Source organism: Petaurus breviceps, unplaced genomic scaffold (genome assembly GCF_028583685.1).
Source record: "Petaurus breviceps papuanus isolate PSGF00001 unplaced genomic scaffold, PetGlider_PUasm1.0 91041, whole genome shotgun sequence".
Classification (NCBI taxonomy): domain Eukaryota; kingdom Metazoa; phylum Chordata; class Mammalia; order Diprotodontia; family Petauridae; genus Petaurus; species Petaurus breviceps.
In genome coordinates, this window is record NW_027187400.1 from 6,291,390 (window position 1) to 6,317,355 (window position 25,966).

At 48.6% G+C, this 25,966-nt stretch overlaps 3 protein-coding genes across 12 annotated transcripts in view; 1 reads left to right on the plus strand and 2 right to left on the minus strand.

The window, feature by feature from the left end:
- The window catches only part of UBXN11 (UBX domain protein 11), a 37,135-nt gene extending 26,158 nt beyond the window's left edge, over positions 1-10,977 (plus strand). For all 6 annotated transcript variants that reach the window (XM_069079531.1, XM_069079535.1, XM_069079530.1 and 3 more), the window contains 7 exons: positions 4,387-4,604; positions 5,903-5,980; positions 8,537-8,657; positions 9,310-9,458; positions 10,072-10,112; positions 10,310-10,444; positions 10,782-10,977. In XM_069079531.1, coding sequence (XP_068935632.1) covers positions 4,387-4,604; positions 5,903-5,980; positions 8,537-8,657; positions 9,310-9,458; positions 10,072-10,112; positions 10,310-10,444; positions 10,782-10,935 — 896 coding nt within the window. In that variant the 3' untranslated portion in view covers positions 10,936-10,977. The remainder of the gene's footprint in view (positions 1-4,386; positions 4,605-5,902; positions 5,981-8,536; positions 8,658-9,309; positions 9,459-10,071; positions 10,113-10,309; positions 10,445-10,781) is intronic.
- Positions 10,978-11,681: 704 nt separating this feature from the next.
- Positions 11,682-13,209, minus strand: SH3BGRL3 (SH3 domain binding glutamate rich protein like 3). Of its 2 annotated transcripts, XM_069079539.1 has the most exons (3): positions 12,957-13,196; positions 12,357-12,524; positions 11,682-12,269 (listed from the first exon to the last, which is right to left on the minus strand). In XM_069079539.1, the coding sequence occupies exons 1-3, from the start codon at positions 13,002-13,004 to the stop codon at positions 12,204-12,206; spliced, it is 282 nt and encodes a 93-aa protein (XP_068935640.1). In that variant the 5' UTR covers positions 13,005-13,196; the 3' UTR covers positions 11,682-12,203. The 2 variants fall into 2 exon arrangements, with proteins under 2 accessions (XP_068935640.1, XP_068935639.1); XM_069079538.1 differs by having other exon boundaries at positions 11,682-12,524; positions 12,957-13,209.
- Positions 13,210-13,677: 468 nt separating this feature from the next.
- Positions 13,678-25,966, minus strand: part of CEP85 (centrosomal protein 85) — a 44,219-nt gene continuing 31,930 nt past the window's right edge. For 3 of the 4 annotated variants that reach the window (XM_069078809.1, XM_069078808.1, XM_069078811.1), the window contains 7 exons: positions 24,824-24,976; positions 24,318-24,472; positions 23,854-23,968; positions 20,733-20,783; positions 17,689-17,796; positions 15,925-16,150; positions 13,678-15,364 (listed from right to left, as the gene is read on the minus strand). In XM_069078809.1, coding sequence (XP_068934910.1) covers positions 15,204-15,364; positions 15,925-16,150; positions 17,689-17,796; positions 20,733-20,783; positions 23,854-23,968; positions 24,318-24,472; positions 24,824-24,976 — 969 coding nt within the window. In that variant the 3' untranslated portion in view covers positions 13,678-15,203. Of the gene's footprint in view, positions 15,365-15,924; positions 16,151-17,677; positions 17,797-20,732; positions 20,784-23,853; positions 23,969-24,317; positions 24,473-24,823; positions 24,977-25,966 lie in introns of those variants that run through there. The other variant, XM_069078810.1, reaches the window with a different exon arrangement.

The window sequence follows — 25,966 nt, forward strand, 5'->3', positions numbered from 1 at the left end:
CCCCCCACCCTTTCCTCTATATTTGCATACTCTATTTTCCACATACCTCAATTATAAGAAATAGCAACGCCCTCTTCCCTTCTTCCTTCTTTCTACATAAGGTTATGCCTTTTGCCCTCACTTCCCTTTCTCCCCTTAGAACAGAACTAACCCATCCGAAGGCCCATTGCTTCCTCACTCTTGATTCCCTCAGTACCCTTTGAAGACATTAAGATTCTGGGGGGATATTTCTTTTCCTTATGAAAATATTAGCAGTGAATTATCATAAGATCTCTTCCAGTTGCTCCAAAAATCTTGACTTTCTAGATTTCTCTTGACTCTTGAGTTTGTATTTTTTTTGTTTTCTTTTTCTGATATTTTATTTTTCAAATGCTTTATTAACTTCTGATTTACATCATTTATTACCGCCAGATTTTGAGTTACAAATTTTCTCCCCGTTTTTCCCCTACCCACCGCCCCAAAATAGCAGTCCCACAGGATATCCCCTCCTCCAATCTGCTCTCTCCCATATTTTCTTCCATAGCCCTTTCGACTTTTCCAGTGGATCTCTATGCCCCAGTGCCTGTATATCTTATTTCCCAATTACATGTAAAATACTATTAATAATAGCGTGTGTGTGTGTATATATATATATATAAATATATATATATATATATATATATATTTAAACATTTGACTTTAAAACTTTGAATTCTAGATTCCCTCCCTTGTCACTCACCCTTACTGGGAAGATAAGTAGTTCAGTATAGGTTGTACGTGTGTGGCTAATGCAAAACAATAACATAGTAGATATATTGTAAAAGACTGACTATATTTCCCTCCCTCCTATCCCACCTCCCACTTGTTCTATTCTCTACTTTGATCCTGTCCCTTTTCAAAAGTGGGTGCTTCCAACTTCCCTCCCCCCCAGCCTGCCCTCCCTTCCATCATCCCCTTCTCCCCCTACTCTCCTGGAGGGTGAGATACCCTATTTAGTGTGTATTTCATTCCTTCCTCAAGCCAAATTCAATGGGAATAAGGTTGACCTTTTGCCTTCCTATTCTTCCCCTCCATTGTAACCATTTTCCCTTGCCTCTTCTATATGAGATAGTTTACCCCACTCTGTCTCTCCCCATCTCCTCTCATTATATTCCTCTCTCACCTCTTAATTTCACCATGTGTCATCCCTTCCTGTTAAATTGGTCCTGTGCCCTCTATGTATATATGTAAACATATATATACACATTCACATATGTATTCATATGCCCATATACCCTCATATATAGACATATATATATATATACATATATATATATATTCCTATTCCCTTCAACTACTGAGAAAAGTTTCATCAGTTACAATTATTGTTTTTCCATGTAGGAATGTTAATAGTTCAACTTTGATAAGTTCCTTATGATTTCTTTTCTGTTTACCTTCTCATGCTTCTCTTGCTTCTTGTATCTGAATGTCAAATTTTCTATTCAACTCTGGTTTTTTCATCAAGAATGCTTGAAAGTCCTCACTGAATGACCATATTTACCCCGGAAACATGATACTCAGTTTTGCTGGGTAGGTGATTCTTGGTTTTAATCCCAGCTCCTTTGACCTCCGGAATGTCATATTCCAAGCCCTTCGATCCCTCAGTGTAGAAGCTGCCAGATCCTGGGTTATCCTGATTGTGTTTCCACAATATTCAAATTGTTTCTTCCTTGCTGCTTGTAATATTCTCTCCTTAATCTGGGAATTCCGGAACCTGGCTATAATATTCCTAGGAGTTTTCTTTTTGGGATCTTTTTCAGGAGGTGATTGGTGGATTCTTTCAACCTCTGTTTTGCCCTCTGGTTCTAAAACATCAGGGCAGTTTTCTTTGAGAACTTCCTGGAGGATGATTTCTAGGTTCTTAACTTTGATCATGGCTTTTAGGTAGTCCAATAATTTTTAAATTATCTCTCCTGGATCTATTTTCCAGGTCAGTGGTTTTTCCAATGAGATATTTCACATTGCCTTCTATTCTTTCATTTGTTTGGATCTCTTTAACAGCATCTTGATTTCTCATAAAGTTATTAGCTTCCATTTGCTCCAATCTAATTCTGAAGCAATGATCCTCCTCATTGAGCTTTTGAGATTCTTTTTCCATCTGGCAAATTTGGCTTTTTAAGGCATTCTTCTCCTCATTGCCTTTTTGACCCTCTTTTGCCATTTGAGTTAGTCTGTTTTTAAGGTATTATTTTCCTCAGTCAGGCTGCTGACTTTCATTTCATAATTTTCTTACATTATTCTCATTTCTCTTCCCAATTTTTCCTCCACTTCTCTTATCTGCTTCTTAAGGTCCTCTGTGGCCTGTAAACAGCTAGTATTTTTCTTTGAAGCTTTTGGTGCAGGAGTTCTGACTACACTGTCTTCCTCCTGTTCCGTGCTTTGATCCTTTTTGTCCCCAAAATAGGAGTCTAATGTTGGAATCTTCTGTCTGCTTTGTTTCCTTTGCCTGTTCATGTCGCCCCTCAGTCACTTGACCCCTGGGCTTTTTGCCACAGTAGGACTCTGCCACCAGACAGGGGAGCTTTCCTCCCAAACACTGGGGTTTTCTCAGCTGCCGGAGGTATTAGATGGGTGCCCTCTCTGAGGTCTCCACACTCTCTGGCAAACTGGACATATACCCCAGGACCTCCACCCTAGACTGCAATCCAGATCCAAGAAGGTTAAAGCAAGAGCGATTACCCCTCAGACTGGTGCTTGGTCCCCCTACACTCTGCAGGCCAGGAGCTGAAGCTGCTGCATGGCGCTGGCTGGCTGTGCCTGAGTCTCAGGGGCTTCTCTCCCCAGGGGCAAAAGCCATGCACTCCCACTTACTGGGTCCCAAAGTCCAGACTGCACTGACCCCTTGCTTTGTCCTTTGCATCTGTGTGTTAATAATTCTGGAAATGGCCATAACTGCTGCTGATCTGAAGTCAGCTGGTCAGGCCTACCCTGGGGCTAAAGCCTTGGAGTGGGGCTGGGCTCAGCTCCTTGAGCACTGCGCGGCCTGCGAGGATGTCCTCAGCGGGAGGTTAGCTTTTTTGTGTCATTTTGTGGGTTCTGCAGCTCCAAAGTTTGTTTAGAGTCCCCTTTTTACATGGATTGGGGAAGGTGGAAGCCGGAGCCACGGGGAGGTCCTGCTTCTACTCCGCCATCTTGACTCCACCCCTCTTGTTTGTATTTCTAAATTTCTACAACGTCTAGCCCTTTTACCAGATATGCTTGAAAGTTCTCTGTTTCATTAAAGATACATTCCCCCTGCCCCCAGGACCATACTTAGCTTTTTAGGGTGTTATTCATGGTTATGAGCCTGTATCATTTGCCTTTTGGAATACTGTATTCCAAGACTTCTCACTTACAGTAGAGGCTGAGGATGATGACTATGTATGGTACTTAGTACTTGCACTTCTTTCTGCCTTCTTGAAGGATTTTTCTTTGATATAGATTGGCTCTGTATCTTGGCCAAGACATTCCTGGGACTTCTTTCCAGAACATGATCAGGGGATTTTTTTCATTTTTACTTTGCCCTCTGGTTTTTTGTTTGTTTGTTTCTTTTTGGAGGGCAATTGGGATTAAGTGACTTGCCCAAAGTCACATGGCTAGTAAGTGTGTCAAGTGTCTGAGTTCATATTTGAACTCAGGTCCTTCTGACTCCAGGGCCAGTGCTCTATTCACTGAACCACCTAGCTTCCCCCTTTGCCCTCTGGTTTTATTAGATCATAGCAGTTTTCATTTATGATTCTTGAAATATAGTGTCCAGGCCCCTTTTTTTTTTTTTTTTAATATTTTACCTCTATAGTAGTATGAGGCATTGGATAGGACTTGGGAGGAATATGACTTGGAAACTCTCTAAGGTTTACAAAGTATTTTCCTCACAGCACCTCTGGGAGGTAAGAGGTAAACATATTGTTATTCCCATTCGATAGGACAGGAAACTGATCCTCAGGAAGATGATGTGACTTGTCCCCTGTCTCACCACCAGGACATGTCCAGCCTGAAGGTCGACCCAGGTTTCCTAGTTTCCTTCTCCATTATTCTATCTCTTGATTCACACTGAGTTGTGGCTCTTGAATGCATGTTTAAGTGCCTTGTGATCATAAAATGGAAATGGGAGTCACTGTCATTATTACAACAGTGATCTTAAAGGCAGCAGCCTGGCCTGGAGTTAAGGGCATGGATCAGGTGGCCTTTCAGGGTGCCAGGAACCCTAGGAATTGGGAAATCTGTGACTCGGCTCTTTCCCATGCCCTGCTGCCCACACATATGCCTGTTCTGGAAGGAGGACGACTGTTTATCTCATGGCCCCATTCCCACTGGGTAGTCAGACACGTGAAAAGCAGATAGTGTACTTTTCAAAGGGTCACTGCCCCTCAGGGACCCCTTGGTTACCAGGAGAATCCACGGTGCCTGCTCCCACGGTGGACTTTGATGAGCTGCTGGAGAACCTACGAGACCTCAGTCTGTTGGCCGGGGAGGGGCAGTCCTTGGTACACACCTCATCCAGCATGGCAGTGCTCAAGACCCCAGAGCCGGTGCCCTTGACATTGTACCAGAATGGGATCGTCATGTTCAATGGGCCCTTCCGCCCCTTCTCAGATGTCTCCACCCAGGTAAGGGAGGGAGGGAGAACCCAGAAGGCCTGGATTCTAGCTATGCATCTGTCACTGATTCTCAGCGGGATCTTGGGCACATCACTCTCCTTCTCTGGGCTGGACACTTGAACCCTTGAATGGCCCTTGAAGCTGTGACATGCTAAAAATGGTGAGGTTTTGGAATGGTCTTACATACTGTGTAAAGCCCCACTACCTGGGGAAAAGTTGCGGGGGAGGGGATGATGAGGGAGATAAAAATTCACCAAAAAATGAAATTGTCCTTGTCCTTAAGAAATCCACAGTCTGGACAAAACCTAAATGCAGATGACTGTGATACACAATGATCTGTTCCAAGTGCTGCCAGAGGTCTAAAGGGAAAGTTCCTTATTGACTGGGAAGGGGGCATGGTGGGGTGGGAGGGAATCAGGGTAGCCTTCTTGGAGGGGGCAGCATTGGGGCTGGGCTTGAAAGACTGAGAAAAAAGTCACCAGGCAAAGAGAGGGAAAGAGGGCATAGCAGGCATGGGGAAGAGCCTGAACAAGTCACACAGGGAGGGGCATGCAGGAGGCACTGGGTGTAAGGGCCACTGGGACACTTCACTTTGGGCACACAGAGCAGAGTGTCTAGACAATAGATGAGATATTCACCTGCCATGCCAAGCACACTGTGCCACTTTCAAGGAGGACACAAAATATCTGAGTCACTGGAAAGCTAAATGGTTTTCATAGAGGCCTGTGACTGTCCTCCAAGAATCAACCCCATTCAGGGCTTCTGAAAATCCATTACTGAAGTGGGGAGGAGAGGTGAGAAACAGCAGGTCCTTGTATTAAAGAAGGGGACCTCCTCTCCCAGCTGAGAAGAGTAAGTGGGATATTCGCTGGTATGGCTCCTGCCCCAGACCAGTGAAGGCTGATGGGGGGGAGCGGAGGTGGTGTGAGGTACTTTTTTGTGGCTACCAGATGGGCCTTTTCCTGGCTAGTCCTGAGTGTGGCCTCTATCTTATGGGTCACTCCTCTTTCTGCCCCAATGACAGTGACCATCCACTGCATGCCAGGGCACTCTTGGAGGTCCTGTGAGGGCTCAGGGTCTGGGCCTCTTATAGACCGGAAAAACACAGGACTCATGCTGTGCTAAGGCAGAAATGTTCTCACATGAGGGAGGCACCTGGAGGGGAAGCTGAGTCAGGGCCATGGGACTTCTTGGGGTTTTCCAGCTTACCAAGGACTATGGCATAGGAGTAGAGGGAGAGGGGATTGGCCTTGTCTGATGCAGGAGAGATCTCTTCCCCACCCATCCTTTTACCTTCTCCCCTGTAGCAGTGCATCCAGGACATCCTAGATGGCTTTTTCCCTTCAGAGCTGAAGAAAATCTACCCCAGTGGAGTCCCTTTCCAGGTAAGGAGCTCTCCAGCCTGGGAAGGAGCCCACTGAAGTCTCCCTCATCTTTATTCATTCTTCAAGGACTGCTGGGAAATTAGAAGCACATGGCCCCAAGCCTCTAGAAACTCCCACCTGAGAGGGGAAGGCAGGACCTGACTTCAGGGAGCCCTAATTCAAAAGAGTGCTAGGGGTGGGGAACCTGCGGCCTTGAGGCCACCTGGGGCCCTCTGGATCCTCAAGTGCAGCCCTTTGATCAGATTTGTTCTGTGAACTTTAGATGTGGCCAAAGGACTGCACTTGAGGACCCAGGGGGTCCCAGATGACCTTGAGGTTGCAGGCTCCCCAGTTGTGGTGCTGTAGACAGTCCTCGTCCTTGGGGAGCTCAGCCCATGCTCCAGGAAACTAATGGGCCTAGGATGAAGACACTGCATGCATCCAGGATCCAAAAAGACAAGGAAGCGTTTTTCAGAGTGAAATGGGGAGTCAGAGGATGGGAATGGGGGATAAGGATGGTATGAACAAGCTAGTTGGGAGGCTCCCTGGAAGAAGTGAATCCACAGCATGGTTGGGTCTGGTGGAGGAGTGAGGCTTTGTCCTCGATAAGGCCACAAAACTGTGTAACAGGCAGAGGCATGAGGGCAGGGGGAGGGAGATGCCAGGAGAGGCAGCCTTCCAGGGGCCTCGCTGAATGGGCAGCAAGAGCCCTCTGCTGGTCCTGCAGACGGATGGCCCAAGCAAGGAGGCTTGGTTTACTTCTGTTTAAGTGAGTCTCTGTGAAGACTTCCCATGTCATGAGCTAGGGACATAGATGTCCCTGCCCTCATGAAACCTAGAGTCTACTTGGGAAGAAACTTGTCATTTAGTGAAACTCTCAAATCAGAAGACAAGGCAGAATGAAAGGAGCCTGCCTGTGTGACCCCAAAAGGGGCAGGCCACTTCCTCTCTGGGCTTATTTCCTTTCGGGGAATTGAGGGGGTTGGACCAGACAACCTCTGAGATCCCCACTCCTTGGCGTTAGAATGATTTCCAGAGGCCAGCAGAACTTAAGCAGCTGGTACCTCTCCCTTTCAACAAGCCTTGATTAAATACCTGCCATTTGCCCAGTGCTAGCCAACACAGGGAGGAAAAGACTGGAGCTCCCAGGCTTGTGGAGACACTGGAGATGAATTTGGAGCAGAGGGCCAGGCTCAGAGCTTCGGGGATAAGGCAGGGGCTGGGTATCAGGGAAGGCTTCCTAGAATAGGCAGCCCTGGCCAAGTGCCAGGGGGATTTTAGCTGGTAGAGTGAGGCAGGGAATAAGGAGACATGTCCATTCCGTGCCTGAAAAAGCCCGAGGCTGGCATTTATTGGGCAACCCATGGTGTGCATGTGAAACCCTGTATTTGGGTACCAGTGGAGATGGAGAATTTAGATAAAACTTCTCAGAGCTCTTGTCCTCATGGAGATTACAATTTAGTCAAGGACATGGAGAATACCCTAAAGCAAAGAAATAACAAGAGGCAGCTGAGGCGGCTAGGAGCTTCAGTGGACAGAGCACTAGGCCTCGAGTCAGGAAGACCTGAGTTTAAATCCAGCATCTAGCTGTGTGACCCTGGATGAGTCACAACCTGTTTTTCTTAATCCAATAGAGAAGGAAACACAAACTTCTTCCATATCTTTGCCAACAAAACCCCACAGACAGCATTGTTTTGCTGTAGTCCATGGGGTCACCAAGTGTTGGACACGACTGAACCACAGCAAAGGCAGAGAAATAGGCCTCGTACTTGGCTGTTCCCTCCATCATCTCATTGTGCGTTGGGATGATCATCTCCATGTTAGGAATAGAGATACTGAGAGACAGTGGTAGAATGATGGGCCCCAAATCACTGTGCATGACTGGGCCCTCTACTCCTGAGCCAGAGAAAAGGCAGAGAGGGACAGAGGTGGGCCCACTTGAGGCCTGCGGCAGAACAGGAAGGGTGTGGCTATGCTGGAGGGATATTGGAGAGGGGTGACCTCAGCTAAGGCAGCCCTCATGGCAGAGTGGAAAGGGTGCTGGCCTCGGCTCAGAAGATCTAGGCCTCAGTCTGCTCAGGCTGGCATTAACTGTCTCCCAGCACTATAGAAACGTTACCTGCCGTTACTTAACAGGTGTGGTGGGAAAACTGGCCAACTGGATGTCAGTCACCTTGGGTTCAAATTCCAGGCCCTCTGTTCACTAGCTCAGAGGCCCTGGACATGTCACTTCTGTAACTTCATTTTCTTCATCTGTATAATGGGAATAACAAATTAGTTGAGCTCTAATCCTCGGTTTTATTATCTCCAAAATGGGTATAGATAACACTTGCTCCCAGAGCTGTTGGGAGGATGGCACTTTGTTAAATGCCATAGAAATAAAAGGGGCTATTGCTGTTTTTCTTCTCTTTCCTGTTTAGACCTGCCGGGGGTGGGGGGAATGGAAGGCCCAGATCATCTCTCGGGTCTGGCTGCTATGGGACCCAAGGAGAGGAGGAGAGCCCCCACCCGCATCTCCACCTGCCAAGGGAGATTACTGCAGTCTGTGCACTCAGTCCTTCCTCCTTTCCTCCCCAGGTGACAGACCTGCGAAATGTGGTCTACCAGGAGAAGCAGCTTCCTAAGGTCTTCTCAGGCCCCGGGTATGTGATAGGAAGGATGAATTCTAAGGAGACCAAAAAGCTGAATGACCAGTCAGGTGAGCCTCTGGCTGGGGGAGCTCTCTGCTCTGCTGGAAAGTGCTTTAGAGAATATTGGAACTGGTGGGGATCTGGGCAGCCCTCCCCAGCAGACTAGAGGCCCTGACACCCCTCCACTTTAGAGCACCTCTTGTGACCGTGCTCCAGATGCCTGAAGGCAGCCATCATATCCTCAGTCTCCTCTAAACCAAACGTCCAGTTGTGTAAAAGTGGCACTAGTATTGTGTCCCTTCCTTCCCATCCTTTCTAAAACATGGTGCCCAGGACGGTCAAGCGGCCCCCTCGGTCTACTTGGGGCCCCTCCTTTGGCATGGATGGTCAGCCTCCATGAACGCTGCCACCTTGGCTGGTGTGGAGCTACCTGGTCACTGGCCCCCCAGCCCTGAGCTGCAGCCTTTCCAAGATGCCCCGCCTCATCTTGTGTGCAGCCAGTTTTACTTTAAGTGCAGGTCTAGACATTGATCCCCTGTTCATTTGATTCAGCCCATCACTGGATTCCAGTGATGCTCATCTGCCTTGTGAGCTCTCCCTTCCTGTAAATTTGATAAGCATTTGGTCTAGATCTGGACCTTCACCTGTTATCAATGATGAAAGTGCTGCACTGCAGAGGGTCCAGGACAGATCCATGTCTAAACTCCACCCCTCTGACAGCGGCCGACAGCCCCATTCCTTTTGTGGGGAGCTCCTTCTCCCCAAATGCCACAATCACCAAAGAGCAGTTTCTGAAGAAGCTTCCTAAATTTGTGATCCGCCATGGGGAGGTGATTGAAGTCCGGGAACCTATCCGGGAAACGCTGGAGGTGAGCATCAGCTACCCCCCCCCCCACAATGGCCCCCCAAGCGAGGGAGCCTGCTTGCTCCCTTGTCCAACAGGGAGAACAGTATTGCTACCCCATCCAGCAATTCCCAGGGCACACTGAGCTGCTGTTACACAAGAGGGAGGGAAGGCTGCACAGCTGATCTCACTCTGGATCCCTCTGGGGGCCCTGACGGGCAGATGGACACTCCATAGAACAGTTTCTCTGACCTCTGAAGACTAGAGAACTAGACAAGAGCCGCTGGACCCAGAGTGACCTCCCTGAGTGCCCCGAGCTGTCCTTCCCCCGCCCCCCAAGGTCTTCCAGATTCATACTCTGACTAATTCTCTTTACCGGGCATCCCCCCTGCACCTCCCATTACTCAGTACCATGTTGTTTTCTTTACCTTGTCTATCTTGGGAAATGCGTCCCATTTCCCCCTCAGATCTGGGACTCCCTGTGGATAAAGACTGGCTCCTTCCCAAGAGAACAGGGGCTGTCTCCGGCCAGCATTCCCCACTCTAAGATAGCAGGGCTTTGGGCAGAGTCCTCAGAATAAGGGTGGGGAGGGTGGGCTATAGCCTCAGGGCCAAGGTTTTGCTTCCTTGCCTCAAAGGGCTGCACAGGGCCCCAGGAGATCTTGGTGGAGACTGAGAGGTGAGAATCCTAGGAGGGGGAGATGGCAGCATGGCAGGGTTGGTGATGGAGGGGGGTGCTGAATTACCCTTACAGGGTCCTCAAGATGGGCTGGGTGGGGGAGGGAGAGGCCACTGGGACCAGTCTAAAGCACCTGCAGCCTTGGGCCCAGGGTGAGGGGTCTGGGGTCCCCAGGCTGACGGGGCTTCGGCCCCCAGGCTGAGACAGTCGTCCAAGGAGGTTCCCACCACCACTCTACGAATCAAGTCTGAGAATGGGGAGCTAACGTTCGTGCTGCCCATGTCACCTGTAGACACCATTGGCGATGTCAGACAATACCTTGCCCAGGCCAGGTCAGTGCCTCCCGTTCTCATCACTTTGCCCCACTCACATGCCCCGGCTGCATGTAACCCTGCCTGGCGGTCCCAACCATCCAGCCCTCCTCAGGCTCCTGAGAACACTTCAGAGCTGGAGGGGACCTTGGTGACTGTAACTTACCCAGATTAAGAGTTAATGGCAGGACCACTACCTAAACATGGGGCTCTTTACTCCTAGGCCATGTATGCCCTCCCCTCCCTAAAGAGGGAAATAATCCTTGGACCCCTCTCCTCCCATCTGTAGTCTTGCTTAGAAAATAGACAGTGCTATCCCCTGATACCCTGGTAGTCTCTGATGTCCCTTTCACCTCAGGAACATGGACCCAGCCACATTTGAAATCTTCACTGTCTTCCCACCCACCGTGTACACAGATGATTCAAAAACACTGCAGGCCTGTGGGCTGGTGCCCAATGCCATCCTGCTTCTTCGGCCCCCCAGGACTCCACACCCAGCTCCCAGTCTCTAATAAAATCACATTTCCCCATCCACTTTGGGGACTCTGAAAAGCTTGATCTATGCATTCTCTTTGCTTCAAACCAGGTCCCCACCTACCCCAAAGCTAGCTTCCTTCTGGTGAGGATAGGATCGCAGCTGGGCTGGGGGGAGGGGAGGGGAGGAGAGCAGTAAGCCCACAGCTGGGTGAGGGTGGGGCTAGGCCTTTGTCTTAACTACTCTGAAGGATTCACTTCTCTTTTCCTCTTGGGTGAAAGAGATCAGATCAGATCTTGGCTAGAGAAGGAGGAGTAGGGCTAGAGAAGGAAGAGTAAACTGGAAGGTGTGGCCACGGCCAGAGAGTAAGCTGGAAGGTGTGGTCCAGTCCAGATTCTTGGTGGGGGAAGAGGATGCAGAACTCAGCTAGCTTGGGGGGGCCCTCAGCCTTTAATGATTCTAATAGACCTCTACCCCAGCTGACACCTTAAATCAGGCTGAATCAAGGACTACAGCTTCCACTGCCCTGATGGTCGAGGAGAGTCCCTCAGACACATGCCCGTATGTACCTAGACGGAAAGGCAGGTCCATACCATGCACAGGATGGTATGTGCAAGCCCACTGGAAAACACATGATGCATGACACAGGGCTGTCAGTACTCCCCACCCCCAAATGGCAGACCTGAAGGAGCCAAAGGAGGGATGGAAAGAAAGGCAAAGCAGAGGCCATTGGCCCTCACTGACCTTTCCCTGGCCATCCCAAAGGACCAATCACAAACTGACTCCAAGCCAACTGGAAGTTTAATTGCTCCTCAGGAAGAAAGGCCACTGAAGAACAGGCCCTGTGGCAGGTCACCAATGGATCACTAGGCCCCACTGTCAGCTTGTCACCAAGTGGTCACCTTTGGAAGGGGTAGCAGCAGGAGGGAGGCTCCCTCCCTGGAGACTCCCTGCAGGCTGAGCAATGAGGGGGAGGGGAAGAACACAGATACTTGGGGCAGTTTCTAGGACTGATGGGCATGGAATGTAGCCTAAAAGGAACGGAATGGCAGAGGTCCAGGAATGAGAAAGGATAAAGAGGTTGAGTTATACCCAGGAAAGACAGAGGATGAAGGGTCAGGGGAGGAATGCAAGGACACGTGGGCACAGTCAGGGAGGGGGAGATGGGATCTAGGATTAGTTGTATGGGGGTCTGGAACTGGAACCCGGATATACAGTACAGGTATAGAAATTGGTCCCAGGGTCCTTCATGGCTGGGAGAGGAAGTGGGGAGAGGGAGTGTTGGTCAGTCTGTGGAGCTGGGGGTCAGTCCAGCTTCAGGAACTCCTGCAGGGTGTCCTGTTCCACAGCCTCCACGAAGAGCTCATAGTCCTGGGGAAGAAAGGGCACCCTGAGTGCTGGGTTGTGGGGGGTCCTGCCTGTCTCCGCACCCCTACAGCCCGGCCTAGAGTCCCTTACCCCACAGTATTTGTTCCCGTTGCATATTTGGGGTGGGATGGCCTTGGGGTCCCCAGCCAGGGTCCTCATCTCCTCCCGGAGGGCGTTGTCCTGGGAGATATCCACCAGTTCGTACTGGATCCGCTTCCCATCCAGGATGCGGGTCACCTCACTCTGCTGGGACTTGATCTAGGGGAGCCAAGAGGGGAAGGATGGTGGGGGCACCGAACCGGGGGGCATTGTAGCTGGGGGAGAAAGAGAAGCCACAGCGGGAGAAGAGAGTCAGGGGACACTGGCTGTCGCTGTGCATGTGCGGGTCTGACAGTACTGAGAACCTTGGGCACGGGGTGGGGCGGAGGATGGGGACACGGGGCGGGGGGACAGCCGTGCCTGCCAAGGTCTGGGGGGGAGGAAGGCGGCGGGGGGCATTGGTGGGGGGGACACCAGGGCAAGCTAGGAAGGGGCACTGGGCCGGAGCCCCCGGCCCCGCCCCCCGGGGAGGCCCGGCGGGCAGCGCCCCGGCTGCAGGAAGGAAGGCGGGGGAGGCTCCCGAGTCTCCGGGGTCCCGCAGCAGCGGCGACAAGCGGCCCCGCTCCGCCCCCTCTTTCTTTCCCCGCTCACCTCCCGGGAACCGGTGACTGAGGTGCTGTAAACCCGGAGGCCGCTCATGCTGTGGCCGGGCTGGGCTGGGCGTACGCGCGAGAGCGGTAACAGCGGAGCCGCTCCGGGGTTGGGCGGGCCAGGCCGGGTCGGGCCGGACAGACAGATGGACGGGCGGACCGAGGAGCAGGAGCAGCGGCAGCAGCGGGAGCAGAACGAAGCGGAGGAGGCGGCGGCCGCGCGGCCTCGGGAGGGGTTTCCTTCCTGCCCCGCCCCGCGAGTCAGAGGCGCTCGGGACCAATGGGCGGGCCCGGAGGGCGGGGTCTCCCCTGCAGCCTCCGCGGCGGGGGCGGGGGTCACGGTCGCGCGCTGGGCCGGGAGCCCGGGCAGCCCGTGGCCTGGGACTCATGGGCGGACCAGGCTGGGCCGGCCCCTGCCACCGAGCGCCCTCCCTGGGGCCAGGGTGGGAGGCTCGGCTGGGCCGGGCCTCCTTGCCGGGGCGCTCGGGGTTTCGCGAAAACACCCCCGCCCTCCCCGAGCCGCAGTGGCCAGCCCCTGCGCGGTCCCCTAGGTGCCCGCGCTCCTGCCGGGCCGCCCGGCAGGACTGCCGGGGTCACTAGAGGTTGGCCCGTTTCCCCTCTCTGAAGGGTTGGACGCAGACACCTCCTGGGGGCCCCGCTGCGCCCTAGGCCTACAGACACCCGCGTCCAGGGCCCATGGCGGGGAGAATAAAACCTGTGCGGCCAGTTCAATCCTTTTATTTTGTAATCAAAATAATACAAACCAGTCAATATAACAAAGATTCATATAAATACTTTATAAACTCTGAAGAATGGCCCTGAGCTCGGCGGCGCTCCCAGCAGCTGCCCCAACCCCTTTTTGCAAACGGCCACAAGTGGGAGGAGGGTCGCTCCTGCTCTGCTCACTGGCCTCCAGCCCAGTCAGGGCTGTGCGAGCTCCCGGAGCAGCGAGGCTCCGCACCCAGGCTGCCGCGGGGCCTGAGGCTCGGCCAGGCATCGGGGCCGGCCCCAATGCCGCGTCTATGCCAGGACAAGCACACAGAGCCAGGCGTGAGGAACATGGCTCTCCACACTGCAAAGATGAAAAAGCCAACCTAACAGGCCCCGTGAACCACTGAAATCCAACCTGCACCTGGAGCTAACAAGTCAAAATGTTAACAAAGATCTAGAATCTGAGGTGCCACAGCCTGTGTGGGTATTAGTGTCAAGGGTTTTCGAGGGGAGCCAACACACTCAGGCCTTCCCTCAAGGCGGGAGGGACTTTCCCTAACCCAACAGGGCAGGAAAGGACGGAGAGAAGACTCCCCAAGAACCCAGGCTGCTAGCTCACAGCCTTGTGGGTCAAAGGGAAGCCTCTGCCCTGCTAAGCCTAAGCACCACAGGGGAGCAGACGCCCTGCTGAAGGATGGTGAAGACCAGCTGCACCACTCCTCCCAGTAACAGCGTCTAGTCCCCAACTGCTTGCAAGGAGTAGACAGGAGGACAAAAGGAGCAGGTTATCCATCTGCTCCGTAGCTAGGTAAACCCACAATCCCAGGTTGAAAATATGACTGGGGTGGCTCCTAGGGGACAGCTTAGTTGGGAGTGGGAGGTGAGAGGGAGAAAAATTAAGGCACGAGAGTGACAATCCATTTCCCCTTTATGATGCTATGGGGACTTAGCTAAATGAAAAAACCCTGAGGCAGCTGGGATGCTCCTTGACCCCACAGATGAGAGGGGCCCTTCCTTCCACCTGCCAGATCATCTCATCTTAGCCCTGAGGAAAAAAGATGGAGATCTTCATCTGGGCACCACAATCTTGGGCATATGGTATCAAAGGCAGGGTGGGGGAGGCATGGAGAATCCTTGTTGTTAATGATCTGAGGGCAATCATAGCAAGTGTCCAGGGACTCATTCTAGCTCAGCCTCTTAAAAGACTGTACTGTGGGCAAAACAGTGTAAGGATGATCCTGTTTCCCATCTGCAGGGATGGGGTAGTGAGGCAACAGGCCAGGCTTCCTCTGACACTGGCCTGAGGCCAGGACAGGGTTTTCCTGGACAGCAGGTTGTACCTGGGGAAGGCCAGTTAATGATTAACTCTGTCTCCCCCATCACCACCCAGGGACACAAATTAGGAAAGGCAAGTGCCAATAAACATGTTTCTGAAGGACACGACATATCCTTGGCAGGTGGTTTTCTGAGTTATTCACCAGTCCCCACAGCAATCACGAGTCAGTCACTAGCCTGGCCTCTCCTATTTCCTAAGCTCTCACTGGGTGATGCAGTTGTCTCCCATATCCTGGGCATAGCTGTCAGACATGGTGGTACGGATTTCCTCAATGTCACGATGCAATTGCCTGACTTCTTCCAACTTCTTGATGATCACATCTGGTTTCTGCAAATCTAGCTCAGTCGAAGGTTGGGACACAGCTGGGGAGGAAAAGTTCATTCATTCTATGAGAAAAGTATGCTGTGAAGAGACCCATAGCCTTGGAACAAGGCACTTCAAGAGGCAGCTTATCTCCTACGAGGGTCTATCTTGGATCAGACAAATCAACATTTATTTGGAATCTATTATGTGCAAGGAACTATGTGACTTAAAAAGATAAGCGTTTAAGTTCCTCAAGGAGGCTCAGGTAGAAGTGCTGGCCTCAGAAGCCAAAGGCCTGTGATTGAGGCCTAAGTGTAGCCCTTGCTGGATGACTTAGGACAAGTCCCTATGCGTGTCTGGGTCTGAAGCTCCTTGTATGTAAAAGATGATACCTGTATGATGCACCTTCCGGCCTTTTGGGAGAGAAGGGCCTTGGAAACCACCCAGAGGGTCATGGCTCTAGCTGGATCTGATCATGCCTGCTTAGACACTTGGTAAATCTGGATGACCACAACTGGCCTGAAAAGCCTGACTGGTAACTTCCTTCTATCTCTGTGTTGCCTAATGAGGATCACTTCCTAGCCAAGGCCCTAGGACCCACCCTGGCCCTGAGACTTACAATGGATGCCCAGGAGAAGGGATAAGTTGGGGTCTCGGCCCTGGGCTCTCTGGGTCACAATGCTGCATACAGCCTGTAAATCATGCAGGCAGCTGCCCAGCTCCTGATGCAGCTCATGGGCCAGCTGGGCTGTGTCTGCAGAGGGCAAAGAAGCTGGCTGGGCCTGGCGAAGGTTTTCCTGGAGGGTCAGATTCTTCTCAATCAGGTCCTGGTTCTGCACTGAAAGCTGAGCACAAAGGCAAGCCATGATTAAATCTAGGCTGGGGGCGGGCAGACATGAGGCTCTGAGTCAGCAGCAAGCAGCTATGTCCTGGGCTGGGCCCCCAGATAGCAGGGTCTGACTATCCTCCCACCTGCCTGTTCAGGGAGTGCTCCTCTGTGAAGCCTTGGCCTGCCACAGCAGCTGCTTCCCACAGGGGACCTGAGTCACCGGCCTGCAGGTTCCTATTCAGGAACCAGAGAAGTTATTCTCCACCCCTTGGAAATGCATCTTGCAGCCAGTGCCTCAGCCAACACTGTTAGCCAGGCCATTAGAGAAGCCTGAACACGTACAAGTGAAATCTGAGGAGAACAAAACCTCCGCTGGAGATACTGGTTTCAATCTTTCCCCTCCACCCTAACAAGAGTGGCTCTGGGCCAGGCTGGCTGGGCCCCATTTCTTTGTGAGGAAGGTGATGAAAGAAGAGGCAGCAAGAGGAGCAGAAGCCTAGATGATCAACTCGTACCTAGGATCTAGGAAAGCGCCCTGGAGACTGGCTTCATGCCCCAGCTTTGCCATTTGCTGTGACCTTCAGCTAGTCACTTAACGTTAGGGCTTCAGTCTTCCCATTTGTAGATGTATTTAGGCAGCTATATGACTCAGTGGTTAAAATGCTGGGCCTGCAGTCAGGAAGACTAGAGGTCAAATTCTGCCTCAGACACTCATTAACTGTGTGATCTTGGGCGAGTCACTTAACCTCTGTTTACGTAATCCACTGGAGAAGGAAATGACCATTTCAGTAGCTTTGTCAAGAAAAACTGATATGAAGTCACAAAAGCATCAGATAGGACTAAACAATACAGAAGATATTAACAGGACCATGGGATCTTTCGAGTTGGAAAGAAACTTTGAGTCCCTTCCAGCTTTCCAATACTTGGATTCTGCCATCTTGAATTAACTGGTCTGCCAATTAACTGCCCAAAGCCTTTGAAATTCCCTCAACTCAGCCACAGCTGAACCTATCCCTTGTTGAACACTAGACCTATGAAGGATGGTAGCCTTACCCCACTAAACTCTTTCTCTCTGATGATCTCTGAGAAGAGGCTGAACCGATTTTCCTTCCCCAAGTTCCCACCCACTTTAGTCCTAACCTGGGGCTAGGTTAAAGAACTAGTTTAAAGAACTGGATTAAAGCCTAGTTAAAGAACTCTTCACACTCTGCTACCTGTGCAGTTCACTACAGAAGGCAAGAAGAGAGATCTATATCCACAAAACATTCTAGACAGATTAAATCTAGGGGGTGGGGGTACCTGTGTGTGGCTATTTCAAAATATGAAACATTTTTGATGAAAAAGTTCAAGTCCCAAAGTCCTATTCCTGATCTCATCTCCACAAGCCACAAACGGTGGGGAAGGGGTCGATAAAACACAGAAGTCTAGGGGCCAGCCAGGATTCTCAGGAGATAGAAAGGAGTCCCAGCTGGTCTCCACCAGAGACTTCCTGGCCTCCATAGCCCCATTCATACTATGACACTAAAAGGCCCCAAACTCTTACCCTGTTCTCACCTCCTTTACTGCCAAGCGAAGCTGCTCCAAGGCATTTTCCCTCCTTCTGGCCTCCTCCTTCAGGGCTTGACCAGTTCCTTCTTCCTGAGCCACTTCTGCCTCCAGGCTCTGGGGACCACCAAAAGGAGTGGAGAGAGCAAAGGATCATGAGCCAGCGACCCGAAGCCAGTACTGACTTCAACCAATTTCCTTCCCAAAGAAAGCCAAGGAATAGAGTGGGAAGATCAAGCAAGATTTCAGGGAAACCTGGACCTAAGGACCAAAGGGTAAGCCAGTTTACAAAGGGCCAAGGGGCAGCAAGGAGGAAGAACAGAAAGACATTCTCTTGTATAGTGAATGTGGGCAAAGGCCTGGAACCAAGTCAGCCAGGGTGACATATGGGGAAGGCACGCAGCCACTGAATTTCAGAGTTGGAAGGGGCCTTAGATGCCAACTAGTCCAACCTGTAGTAACCCAAACAAGAGCCAGCTGTGGACAGTCTGACAGGGGTAGAGTCCAGTGGGACTAGCGCCTCCCTAGTGCTGGACCCTAGGCCTCTCTTAACAGCCTTAGATTGAATTAGCTTTCTTGGCTGCCATAACACCCCATTGGCTCATACTCCGCTCACAACCCACTAAAACCCAGAGCTATTTTTTCAAATGAAAGCCTGTCATCTCCTACTCATGAGATGGGCTTTTCTGAACCCAAGTGGAAGACTTTACATTGAACACTATTGAACCCCATCTTATCTGATTCAGGCCAACTTCCAAGGTGCTGCCAATGTATCTGTGGTCAGATGCTGACCCATCTGTTAGCTAGTCCTCCCAGTTTGGTGTCTGCTACAACTTCACAAAACACTGAATCTATGCCTTTATCCAAGACACTGAAAAAACACTAAACAGCTCAGAGCCAAGGAGAGATCTCTGGGGAATTCCTCAGGAGACCCCCTTCCAGTCTAGTAACCCTGTCAAAAAAGGAGGGTATGTTAGTCAGACATGATAAAGTGATACTGATGCTGTCCATGCCATCTCTTTAAAGATACATTCTGGAACTGCACCAGAGAACAAGTCAAACTGTCTGGCTTACAGTTTAGAAACTCCATGCCCCTTCTTCCCCTTTAAATCAGGGCAACTAACATTCTCCAGGTTTCAGACCCCTTGCTCTTGCTCCCCACACTCCTTCCAAGTCATTGGTCTTGGTTCAGCCACTTCTTTTAGTTCCCTAGGATGCATTTTGCCTGGGTCCACTCTCTTACCATCTTTCTGCTGATCTTGGGTTTCAGTGATCCACTAGCCATTCTGACCAGAGCATTAACATGAGAAAAGGCTGGTACTTGATTATGTAGGGATATGTGTGGGGATTTTTTTTTGAAAGGGTTTTTTTTCTTTTACAGTCTTTTTTATTTTTTTTTTAGCATTTTTTTCTTTCTTTTATAGTCGAGATAATATGACCTAAACGACTCCTGATCACTCTCTGCTCAACCCCTTAGCCATGATCAAGTCCAATATTAACAGACCAGCTGCTTATTATCCAATGTTCTATTTCACAACTTTGAGAATCTATGTGGTCCTTTCTTCAGCAGTACAGGTCATAACTTTTCCACACCAACATGAATATGTTCATGAGATACTGTGGCCTTCAAATTAACCATCTGCTAGCTAACTCCCTCTCCAAACTCAGCAAGGCTGGTCTATGGTCAGACGTAAAGTCTTCACCATGCCCATGCTCCATGCCTTTCCAGCTGTATAGGATATGACAGTCTGTGCTTGGCTGATATTGCTTTTAAAAAATTCAGAGTCAGGGCAGCCAGGTAGCACAGCAAGTAAGAGCACCGGTCCCAGTGTCGGGATGACATGTGGATTGAATCTGGGCTCAGACACTTAGCACCCACCCAGAAATAACTGGCCGTGTAACCTTGTGCAAGTTACTTAACCCTGACTGCTAAAAAAAAAAGAATTCAGGGTCACTGCCATGCCTCACCTAGGCATCCACTGAAGGATGACAGTGAGGATTAATATCCAGATCTGCTTAAACACAGGTTGTTCTCTCAAATCCACATCCCTTAAAATGAGTTCTCTTTGAAAGGGAGAATATGTATGCATATGCATGTTTATACTCAACCAGGAAGCATTTATTAAAGCACTTAATATGTGCTAATTATTGTGCTATGTTAAAAATAGCACCAATTATAGGTCACACCAGAGTTACATGCAAGCCAGTTCTGAGAAGGATGGGGAGATGAGGTGGGTGGGAAGCACAAGATGTACTTGCATCAGTACAATATAAGTCAGGTCTTACATTGTCCTGAGGTTTGCTGGAAAAGGTCTCATAGGGTTAAAGGCCTATGCTAACTATCCAGACCAAGAGCAGTAAGACTTCCCAACAACAATGGCACATCATGATGTTTTTTTTTTTTAATTTTTTTATTTTTAAGCAATTGGGGTTAAGTAACTTGCTCAAGGTTACACGGCCAGTTATTTCTGGGTGTGGTGCTGAGTGTCTGAGCCCGGGATTTGATCTCCAGGTCGTCCCAACACTGGAGCCGGTACTCTTACTCGCTGAGCCACCTGGCCGCCCCTAAGCATTTGGGGTTAAGTAACTTGCTCAAGTTTACACGGCCAGGTGTTTCTGGGTGGGTGCTAAGTGTCTGAGCCCGGGATTCGATCTCCAGGTCTTCTCAACACTGGAGCCGGTGCTCTTACTCGCTGTGCTACCTGGCCGCCCCATCATCATCATGATGTTTTTATGCTCTAAAATATTCAGAAAAGACAGCCTGTTACCTGGCTAATTTTCCTACTGGACACCTCTAAGAAGCTAAATATAAACAGCCCAGCCCACACAATGACAGAGGGCAAAGAAGGCTCTTAATGTAGAGGCCAGGATTATGTACTGCCATTCCATTAGGTGATGGGTGAAGTGCAGGAGTCTTTCCTATAAGAACATACTTCTGAAAACTTACAAAGACCTGCTTTACATATAACTTCAGGAACGTATCTGATATATGAACTGAAGTCAAACTGTGGGTTTGGTGATCTGGCACCTTGTAGGGTCTGAGTCCTGCTTACCTTCACTTGTAAACACAAATGGTCTATTTTCTTCTGTTGCTTATCCACGATCTAAAAGACAGAGGAAATAAAAGAAGTTAGGGCTTAGTTTCCCCACAGATGAGTCTGCAACATCAAATGCAGCAGTGTGCTCACTAGCCCAAGGTATTACAGGTTTTCCTTGACTCAGACTGGGGATTCTGACAGGAAGCTCTCTCCAAGTGGGGGATGTTTCCTTCTTTGTATCTGTACCCCTAGTGGCTAGCACAGTTCTTGGCACATAGGTACTCCAGAAATGCCTGGTTATTGATTCTGTGGGCAAATCAGGGCAAAGTTGGTAGGCAAATCCCTTAACCTATGCTTCAGTTTCCTCATCTATAATCATATTTGCTTTCTCTCCAACAGGATCATTGTGAGGAGAGTAAACAATAGAAAGTGACTCATTATTTTTGTGTCTCAGGCACTAGCCAAGTCAGGGCTTGGTGGCAACGGCTGCCTGTTTTTGTACATCTTTGAGCTAAGGATGGTTTTATATTCAAAAATCAAGTTTTATGATATTTAAAAACATAAAACCCACAACTAACTTGCAGGCTATACAGAAACAAGTGGCAGACAGGATTCCACCTTGTTGCTTGTAGTTTGCTGACCCCTAGTCTAAACCACTGATCTTGGTCATTACAAATGAATGTTACTGATAGGAAAGGGATGAAACAGGGAAAGACTGCCAATAATACTGGGAGAAAAAGTCATTGTTATAGTGTAGTAGAAAGAACACACACACACACACAGACACACATAGACACACACACACTTTCGATGTTTGACTTCAACAAATATTTACTAAGTGCCCATTACAAGCGAGGTACTGAGCTTGGTGCTGGGGATTACAAAACTTAAAAAGATAAATAATAATCCTTGTTAAAGGGGTTGGGGAAAATACTACACAGGCCAGTCAAGACAAAGCCAAGAGGGAAAAAGAATGCTAACAACTGGGTACCTGGAGGCAAAAGCAGGAAAGCTTCCCAATGGAGGTAGTTAAGCTCAGCCTGGAGGGAAGTTAGGCATTCTAAGAGGCAAAGGAAGGTAGTTAAGGGAGGGAGACAGCCTGTGTAAAGGCATGGAGATAGGAGAGGAACCATCCAGTTTGGGTAATGGCTGGTAATCTAGTTCGGGCAGAACGTAGTGTGTATGACTTGCAATAGTTGGAGATAAAAGGTAGAAGGTAGGTGGGAGACAGACTGAATGGGTGGAGTAGCCGTGTGAAGGAAGAGAGAGGCCAGGCTGGAAAGTCAAAATTGATGAACTATGGCAACCAACTGGACCTAGAGTGAGGGAGGAGAGGAAAGAATGACTCTGTAGTCATGCCCCACTTAAATAGCATTACTAGAAACAGGGCCTCATTTACTTTCCTACCCCCTTATAAGGCTTAGCACATAGTAGACACTTCCTTGGATGTTTATTGAATTGAATGAGGATGAGGTATGTCACTTTGGTGAACTTCTTGTTTGTTTACTCTTTAGAGTAGCAAAACTTTCAAATCTTTTGGATAAAAATCTTTCTAAAATTAAGTGCCTCTCTAACTTTGGACTATGTCTTTTGAATTCTTGAATCTGCTGTTTATAATTAAAAGGCAGTGTGGTGAGATGGACAGAGCAATGGGTCTGAGTTCAGGAGACCCAAGGTTCAAGTCCCACTGCTGCTCCAAACATGTTTCTGTAAAACCGAGGACAGGTTCTTCTTCCCTGGTTGTTAAGAGCAAAGTGACAGTGGGAGGTGGGATAGGAAGGAGGGAAATATAGTCAGTCTTTTACAATATATCTACTATGTTATTGTTTTGCATTAGCTACACATGTACAACCTATACTGAACTACTTATCTTCCCAGTAAGGGTGGGTGACAAGGGAGGAAGGGAATGAATCTGGAATTCAAAGTTTTAAAATCAAATGTTTAAATATATATATATATATATATATATATATATATATACTATTATTAATACTATTATACATGTAATTGGGAAATAAGATATACAGGCACTGGGGCATAGAGATCCACCATGCCCTACTAGAAAAGTCGAAAGGGGTATGGGAGAAAACATGGGAGAGAGCAGATTGGAGGAGGGGATATCCTGTGGGACTGCTATTTTGGGGCAGTGGGTAAGGGGAAAAATTTTGTGAAAAATTGTGAAGGATAATCACTATTATCACATTCCCTTAAGGCAGATCCTAGAGCTTGATAAAAATTTTCATCATGTAAAAATATCAGGTAAGGTAAGGTACCTTGTTAGGAAACATACAACATGCAACTCACATGTACTTGTGAAAATCAAGCATGTTATTTCTAAGAGGCAAAAATGACTAAAGCTAAGGATACCTCAATTCTAAATCACAAATGATTATAGCTGATAATGTAAATATAATAAAAAATATTAATCAGTAGCAATTTAGTGGTTAGGTTGCCACTGGGTCATTTATTGATATTAACAGTATGACAACCTTCAGTGGCACCCCCTGCTCTTCAATTTGTCATTTCTGGTCTGCAAAAGGCTATTAAACCAGCTCACCTAGCATATTAAAACTGTGTAGAAAACAAGTGTAAATGAGTTCTGGAAGAAGGACTAAACCAGGGGTCTTTTGATCGAGTCCAAGTTTTACAGAACAAATCCTTTTATTAAGGGGATTTGTTCTGTGAAGTCTGGATTCAGTCAAAGGGTACACTTGAGGACCTAGATGGCCATGTGTGGTCTCCAGGCTGAACTGGTCCCCACCCCTGGACTAAACTATGAGAACTGAGATTGAACTTTAGTGCCAGGACCTTGGAGTATCCACTTTGGCTGGCCAGAGGGCCTTATTTTTTGTCCTTCCTGGTTCCCCAAAACTGTATAACTAAAATTATCAAGTGAGTGGTCTCTATCTAAGTAAGTGTTACCATAAAACATATTTTAAAAATCACAAAAGAAAGCAGTTCCCTTCCTGAATCACATTTTGAAAACACAAAGCATCAGACAGAAGAGTTGTAAAATGTATTAGCTCAAATGAGGATATCAGCTGTTCTGGTCAGGTGCAAGGCAGCCTAAGTCACTGGCCTTCCCTGTAGCTCTCCCTCCCCTCCCAACTAGACCAGGGCACATACTATCAATCACCTTCCTGAGGCAATCACACTCTTTCTGCAAAGATTCAGTCTCCATTTTGGGGCTTTCCACTTGTTGAACTAGGCTCCCACCACCGGCCTTCTTCGAACACTGTTTATCTTGCAAACTGAAAGACAAAGTGCCTCAACAAGTTATCCCATCCACGTGCCAGCCTCCTGCCCTGACAGCTATTTTTAGAGTAAGTAAGGAGGAGCTTTGGCTCACTCCTCCAAGATCATTCAGGTGCTATACTTCCTAGTGAGATAAACAAAGGCACTAGAGATGGTAATGGGATCTAGATGTCCACCATCCCACAACTAGGCAGGGACCACCAGAGAATTCAGTAAGTGTTACTAACTAGGGAACCAGGTGCCACCTCCCAAGTCATCCTTCCCTTAGGTGCTGAGATGCCTTGTTATTTTGTTCCTAAAGCATACTGTGGGAGTTGAGAGAAGTTCTGGGGTGGGGTTCTTTACCTCTGCACAACGGAGAGGAGCTCCCGCTCTCTTTGTTTCAGGCTCTCAAATTGGGATTCCCGCTCTGTGCAGCCTGTCCGGGCCTCTCCCAGCTTTCTCTCCAGGTCTGTTACTTGCTCCTGAAGGTCTGAGTTCTTCAGCTCTAATTCCCGAAGCTAGGACAGAAGGCCAGGTTCAGATCCAACAAGTCAGGAGGGTGTCTCCCCCAGGGAGCTTACGGTGTTTTCAATCCAACTGGCAATCCACAGCCCACAACTTTGAACACAGTGTACTTGGAATTTTCCTTTTAGGAAGCCCAGAGGCTGGTAGCATAGTAGGGGGTAAGAAAACCTAGGTTTGCATTCTAGCTCGGCTACTTCCTCAAGGCACCAACCTCTCTAGGCCTCAGTTTCCTTTCTGTAAAATGAAGGAATTAGATTAGATTTTTCAGGTCTTTTTCCACTCTAGAGCCTATAAACCTCCTGGGTGATTCCATTTCCCCCTAAGATGATAGATACTATTTCTACCTTCTGGCTCTGCTTCTGATGATCTTCTCTTGTGGGCAGGTCAGCCAGATAGCGCTCCAGGGTCTCAATGCGCTGCTGTTTCTCCCGATTCTGCTCCGACTCCTTCTGACATTTCTTTTTCAGATTGTTAATGTGTTTGTCCCGTCCCTTGACCTGTGTGAAAATCACTTGTCTGTCTCAGTTGGCACATAATCTGGTTCCATCAAACAATGAATGTCAACTTTCTTTCTACAAACAATCTTTTCCCTTTGGCAATTACAACTGAGAGGTAAAGCTGCAACCAGCAGCCTTTCCCTTGGGACTCAGGATGACGTTGCACTGTGATAAGGGCAGGGAACATGAGAAAGATTAAAAGGTCATTCGAGATTGGGACACAAGTTAACAGATTTATAATGCTAGCACTTTTCAAACAAGGAAAGAGAAGATCAGCAATCCTTAAGTGGCATAAAAAGTAGATGTATTTCCTACCAAAGGCATTCATTCTGTCTGGTCCACCTGGTGTACTGGCAATACATTTCCCCCCTAAAACCTGTCAGCTGCACAAGAAACATATTGGAAAAGGCAACTTCTACCTAAAAAGTCTAATTAAAAAAAGCATAATGTAGTAGAAAGAGAATTCAGTTTAAGACCTGGCTTTAACATACATATGACTTTGTACAGATTATTTTACTTCTCTGATCCTCCTCAGTTTCATCTGTAAAATGGGGATAATAATACATACACTACCCACCTTAAAATATTGCCATGGAAAAAGTACTTTGTTAACCAGAAAGTACTACGGAAGTAAAGTTATATGTATTTTTAGAAGACACAACCAAAAGGGAAGCAAAAAAAAAAAAAAGCCAGTGAAAGAGAAACAGACTCAGTGATCTCAAAGGAAGCACTTGACAGACTACAGGGGAAGACGTGACCAAAGAATGACTCATAAATGAGCTGATGGCACTGTCTCAGGTGAAACTATCACTGTTTACAGCCAAAAAGCTGTTAGGTAACTCCTATTTCTCTAATGGTCCATGGTTTACAAAGTACTCTGGGCACGACAAGCCTATGAGGTAAGAAAGCAGTACACCATTTACCCTTTTTTACAGGAGGAACCTGAAGGAGAGAGAAGAGAAATGTTGTGCCATGACCACACAGACACCA